Consider the following 6195-nt stretch of genomic DNA (forward strand, 5'->3'; position numbering starts at 1 on the left):
GCTCCCTCACTCCTTCCAACACAGGAGGCTCTGCCTGCCCATGCTCTGCAGCTCAGCTGTGCTGAGGGTGAAGCAGTGAGAGGAGCTGCACTGCCAGAATTCAGGACATCCCTCTGGACTGCCAGGGCCCTGCCAGGGGGCTCAGACGCCCTGGCACAGAGCCCAGGACACCTGTGGGTTTGATTATGACCCGTGGAGAAAATTACCAACCTTGTATGAGGATCTGCAAGCCACAAAAGTCTAGGAAGAATAATAATCAGTTTGTCATGGGGGGAAAAAGAGATTTTTTGGGGTTTTTAGAATGGGGGTTCAGGGGGCAAGATGGAGGGATCTGAGTGTGTCCAGCCTTTCTCCTTCTTCTTCTTGGCCTCCATCTTCTGGGTGATATTGGCACTCACAGATTGGTTTAGAGCAGAAGCTCACTGTCTAACACAGGTGATAGGTATTGGGAAGTAATTGTAAATATTGTACACGTAGTTTTTATATAAAGACATAACACTGCTCTGGGGGCAGGCAGAGTGCCTGGAACTGTCCTGCTGAGCAGATCATGGCTGGACAGGAGAAAGAATTTTATAGATGAAAAACAATAAACAACCTGGAGACCGAGAACTGCAGAGTTCTGACTCCTTCTTCGAGCGCCGGGCTGGAAAAAGAGACTTTCTAACATATCTCGGGGTCACTGTGAGCAGCAGAAGTCCCAAGACTCTACAAGAGGGTGGGATTGAGTCTCCAGGATGAAAATATCAGCATTTTCACTGCTCTTCCAGGGGTATGTTGGAGTGGACCTGCAGGTCCTGGCAGAAAGGCTGCTGTCGTGTAGCCCAAGAATTGTTTTAAAGGCTGGATGCAGCTGGAGGGTGAAAGTTGGACACCAGGGTTGGATGGGGCTGTGTGCAGGAGTGAGCAGGACACAGGGGTTTGGGACTACTCCTTCTTGGGGGCTCTTGGGGTAAAAGCCCCAGCACTGGGGAGATTCTGTGCTGCTGGGCAGCTCCAAACTCCACCAGCCTGTCAGCTCCAGGCCCTGGACAAATGGCACATCATGCTTTGGACCAGGTTTGTCTTGGGACTCTCGCTGGTCAGAGTGACCCCAAGATGTGTCAGAAAGTCTCTTTTCCCAGCCTGATGCTCCACGAAGGAGTCAGAACTCTTCACTTCTCATTCTCAAGGTTGTTTATTGTTTCTTATCTATAAAATTCTTTCTCCTGCCCTGCCGAGGTCTGCTCAGCAAGACAGACAGAGGCACTCTGCCCGCCTCTGGGGAGTTGTTATCTTTTTATACTAAAAACTACGTGTGCAATGTTTACAATTACTTCCCAATACCTATCACCTGTGTTAGACAGTGAACTTCTACTCTAAACCAATCCAAAAGTGCCACCATCACTGCAGGAGATGGAGGCCATGAAGGAGAAAGGCTGGACATGCCCCGATTCCTCCATCTTGCCCCCTGAACCCCCATTCTAAAAACCCCAAAATCTACTTTTCACCCTGTGATAAATTCACTGTCATTCTACTTAAACTTTCGTGGCTTGTAATTCTTCATATAAAGGTTGGTAATTGTTTTTTCCAAGGGCTAAATCAAAGGCACAGGGGTCTTGGGCTCTGTGTCAAGGTCTCTGAGCCCCCTGGGCAGGGGCTGGAGCCCTCCAGGGCAGGCAGAGGGATTTCCTGGGTTCTGACAGGTTTGTCTTAGCAGCTTGTTTGCTCCCCAGTGTGCCCTGAGGTGTCCTCCCGTGGTGGCCCAGACACACAGGGCAGGTGGTTCTGCTGCAGAGCAACAGCCCAATGCCCCTGATGTCCCAACAGCCCAATGCCCCTGATCCTGGCTGTGGAAACAAACATTCCCCTCTTGTGACCCTCATCCTGCAGCCCCAGTGTGCTTTAGGACTCACTGGTTACACAAAAGCCACAAAACCATCAGGCTCCCTGTGGACTGGGCTCCTCCCAAGGCAGCATCATAAATCTTTTTGTGCACATGGGAACATCCACGGAGCTTCACAAGGCCTTTTCATGTTGGGAGTATTCACTGATCGTCCTGGAGAGCCCCTGGCATGCTGGCACGTCCCCAGGAGCAGCAGTGTCACTGGATGGGCACTGGTGCAGGCTGAGTGTCGGGGTCTCTTGTTGCTCAGAGTGACCCCGAGAAAAGTTGGAAATTCTCTTTTCCCAGCCTGGCACTTGAAGAAGGAGTCAGAGCTCTTCATTTCTCAGTCTCAAGGTTGTTTATTGTTCCTTATCTATAAAAAATTTTCTCCTCTCCTGCCGAGGTCCGTCCATCAGGACAGTTCCAGGCACTCTGCCTGCCCCCAGGGCAGTGTTATGTCTTTATACTAAAAACTACATGTACAATATTTACAATTACTTTCCAATACCTATCACCTGTGTTAGACAGTGAGCTTCTACTCTAAACCCATCTGTAAGTGCCACCATCACAGCAGAAGATGGAGGCCAAGAAGGAGAAAGGCTGGACACACCCAGATCCCTCCATCTTGCCTCCTGAACCCCCATACCAAAAACCCCAAAATCTACTTTTCCACTCCATAACTTCACTAATATTCTACCTAAACTGTTGTGGCTTGCTGATCTTCATACAAGGTTGGTAATTTGCTCCATGGGTCATAATCAAACCCCCAGGTGTTTTGGGCTCTGTGCCAGGGTCTCTGAGCCCCCTGCAGGGTCCTGGCCGTCCTGGACAGCCAGAGGGATGTGCTGGGTTCCCACAGGTGAGCAGCAGGGACAGGGCACATCACACTTGGCTGACCCTGGCACAAGGATGTGGTGACACAGAAACATTTCCAAAGAGCAGCTGCAGCCAGAACAAGGCAGCTCAGGAGGGCTGAGGGTGCCCGTGGGCTGCCCAGGATGGTCTGGGCTGTGCTGAAGGCAGCAGTGCCCACACAGGGTGGGAGGAAATCCAGCCCTCCATGGGGCTGAGGCTCTGCTCCAGCTGGGCTCCTCCAGGCCAGGAGTGCTGCAGCTTGGAGCTGGGAGCAGGCAGAGGGACTGAGCAGCCCTGCCTGCAGCACAGAAAGTGTCCTGTGTGCAGGGTGACACACAAGGTGTCCTGTGTGCAAGGTGGCACTGAATTTGTCCCATGGGCAGGGTGACACAGAAACTGTCCTGTGTGCAAGGTGACACAGAGTTTGTCCTGTGTGCAGGAGTGGCACTGAATTTGTCCCATGTGCAGGGTGACACAGAGTTTGTCCTGTGTGCAGGGGTGATACAGATTGTCCTGTGTGCAGAGTGGCACAGAATTTGAGAATTTGCCCTGTGTGCAGGGTGACACAGAATCCGTCCTGTGTGCAGGGTGGCACAGAATCCGTCCTGTGTGCAGGGTGATACAGAACTTGTCCTGTGTGCAGTGACACAGAATTTGCCCTGCACGCAGGGGTGACACAGAAATTGCCCTGTGTGCAGAGTGGCACTGAAGGTGTCCTGTGCTCAGGGTGGCACTGAAGGTGTCCTGTGCTCAGGGTGGCACTGCTCCCAGCCAGCCGTGCCCTGCCAGGGCCCCAGCTGGTGCAGGGGACAGCAGGCAGGACCCCTGGCTGGGGCTGCACAGCCCTGCTGGGTGCTGCAGGGTGGGAGCAGGAGGAAACCTGATTTAGGAGAGGGAGAAAAGGATTCCCAGCTGCAAAAGAGCCTCATCCCAGGGCTGGGATGGCTGATGCTGAGGTGCCCTGGGCGTCCCATCCTGGGGCAGATCCTTGTTCTGGAAGAAGGAGAAGCTTCTAGTGGAATCACAGGGGCATTTGGAGGAGTGGCCAGCTCAGTCACCCACCTGGGGCTCTCTGCTGCTCATGCCAGGTGTTGGGAGCCCCTTATCAAACCTGTTGTGTCTCCTCACCCCATCCCAAGGCGGCAGAACATGGAACAGTGCGCAGGATTTTGGGTCACACTAGAGCAGGGGCACTGCTTTGAGGCTGCACTACCCTGCCTGAAGGGGAGCAGAAGGGCAAACAGGGTCCCAGGTACAGTTTTTTCTACATGGGGAGTATGCTTGTGAAACCATCTTCTTTTTTTTTAACTCTTCCTTCAGTCCTGCACGTGCAGCTCAGAGGACTGAGTTGGTTCTTGAGTTCAGCTTGTGCATGGCCAGCCCTGCTTGCAGAGCAGCCACATCCCTGCATGGACAGCCCAGAGCAGCAGGACTGCTGAGGCTGCCAGCTGCTTCCCAGTGTGCAGCTGATCCTTGGTGCAGGTTCACAACCCTGAGCCCTGAAAATGTGCCTGGCTGGGCTGGGCATTCACTGACAAGTGTTGCCTCAGGGGAAGGAGCAGATGAGAGTGACCAGAAGCTGCTGAGCCATGGATTGCAGCATCTGGAGCGCCAAGGGACACTGCTGTGACCCATGGCTGGGGACACAGCTGCTCTTTTGGGAACAGCTGCTGTGCTGGAGCCTTCAGCTGGAGCCCTCAAAAGCCAAGCCCCCCTTACAAGCACACACTTTCCTAGGGCTCTTTATTGTTTGTACCTAAGACCATTCCAGCTGAGACCAGGCAGCTCCCCCAGGGCTGTGCCCACACCTGAGCCCAGGGGCACTGCAGCCCATGGTGCTCCATGCTCATGCTGGGCTCAGGGGCACCACAGAGCCCCACAGTGTGCACTGGGGGGGCACAGAGCCCTCCAGGCACCAGAAATCTCAGGGGATCTCCAGAAGACGAGAGGATCCTGCCCAGCCCCTCACTGTGTGTGCACTGAGGCTGCAGTGGGGTGTGGCAGGACACTGTCCGTGTGTCCCAGGACACTGTCTGTGTGTCCAGGAGTCACAGCTGGCACCACGCTGGGGACACTGCCCAGGCAGGGAGGGCACTGCTCCTGCAGGGCTCCTCTGTGCCACGAGTGCCACGGTGCCCCCAGCTCTGTAGAGGAGCAGGCAGGGCAGGCAGAAGGTGCCAGAAGGGCCAGGTGGTGTCAGGGCTGGTTCTGAGCCAGGATGTCCTGGATGCAGGTGTGCAGGAAGATGTACTGGTCCTGCAAGAGAGAGAGGTCAGAGTCAGGTTTCTGATAGAGACATCCAGGTCACACATTAACCTCGCAGTTTGCTTTAAAAAATCCTCATTAAGGAGCAGTGTCTGGTAGCAGAGCAGGATTTGCTCTCCCCAGTAGTCCACGGTGGTTCTGTGTCACCACAGCCACCCAAGCCTGTTACACCATGTTTGTTTGTTTCCCCTTCCTCATGCCCTGTGATGGGGCTGAGAGGAACACCCCCTCCAAGCTGCAGAGGAACAATTTCATTTGGCTCCCCCTCCAAGGGCCCCAGTGGCTTTTGGATGTGCTGCAGTGTTTGCATCCAAAACAACAGCAAAGAGCAGCTCCAGGGATGTGCAGGGCACAGGGATGGAGGCTTGGGGTCTGCCAGTGACCTGGGGCCAGGAGGGAAGATCCCTGGAGCAGCATCTGCCCTGCTCTGCTGTCAGCTCCTGACTCTGGTACACTGGGACTACACCAAGGGAAAATGGGGAAGATCCCTGGACCAGGAGTTTCCCTTGGTGTAGGAGCTTGTAGAGTCAGGAGCTGACAGCAGAGCAGGGCAGATGCTCACAGAGGCACAGAAGGATCTGTGTGGGTTTAGCCCTGCTGCATTGTCTGTCTCTTTTTAGTATCACCAAACTGATCCATTAGGTCCCAATATGAGCTCTGAGGTCCTGAGTCCCCCTGTGTTTGACATGAGGTTCTGCCCAAACACCAGGCTGCCCCAAAATGACACCAGGGCACAAACCAGGGCTGAGGAGGAGGATGTGAGGAGGTAACTGGGGCTGTACTCAGGGCACAGAGCTGGAGGCAAGGGCAGGCAGCCCGTGGTGTGGGCTGGGATCACGTGGCATGGCCAGGGGGATTAGGGCTGCAGAGGGGCCCCAGAGCATTCCCAGAGCTCATTAATGCTCTGGCTGAGCCACAAGTCACGAGGAGCCTCCTCCCTGTGCTGGGGGCTCAGCCTCACCGAGGGTGAGCACACAATGGCTGAGGCTCAGGGTCACACAGGGTGTGCAGTGAGTCACAGACCGGGGAACGGGCAGGGACAGCCCAGGCACACTCAGGCACTGGCCACATGCAAGAGCACATGCCCTGGGACATGCACCACGCTGGGGCTGCTGGGGCTTCATATCTGACAGTTATCCCTGAATATCCATCAAAGGTTCATCTTCCCCCCCAAAAATCCCATCCCTCCAGCACAACAGCAGCCAATGACC

General features: G+C 54.8%; 1 protein-coding gene across 1 annotated transcript in view; it reads right to left on the reverse strand.

Annotated features, from left to right (window-relative positions):
- Positions 1-4461: 4461 nt before the first annotated feature.
- LOC102037282 (receptor-type tyrosine-protein phosphatase V-like) overlaps positions 4462-6195 on the reverse strand; it is a 45079-nt gene continuing 43345 nt past the window's right edge. The window contains exon 36 of the mRNA XM_031061775.1: positions 4462-4975. Coding sequence (XP_030917635.1) covers positions 4916-4975 — 60 coding nt within the window. The 3' untranslated portion in view covers positions 4462-4915. The remainder of the gene's footprint in view (positions 4976-6195) is intronic.

Source organism: Geospiza fortis, unplaced genomic scaffold (assembly GCF_000277835.1).
Source record: "Geospiza fortis unplaced genomic scaffold, GeoFor_1.0 scaffold26, whole genome shotgun sequence".
Lineage (NCBI taxonomy): Eukaryota > Metazoa > Chordata > Aves > Passeriformes > Thraupidae > Geospiza > Geospiza fortis.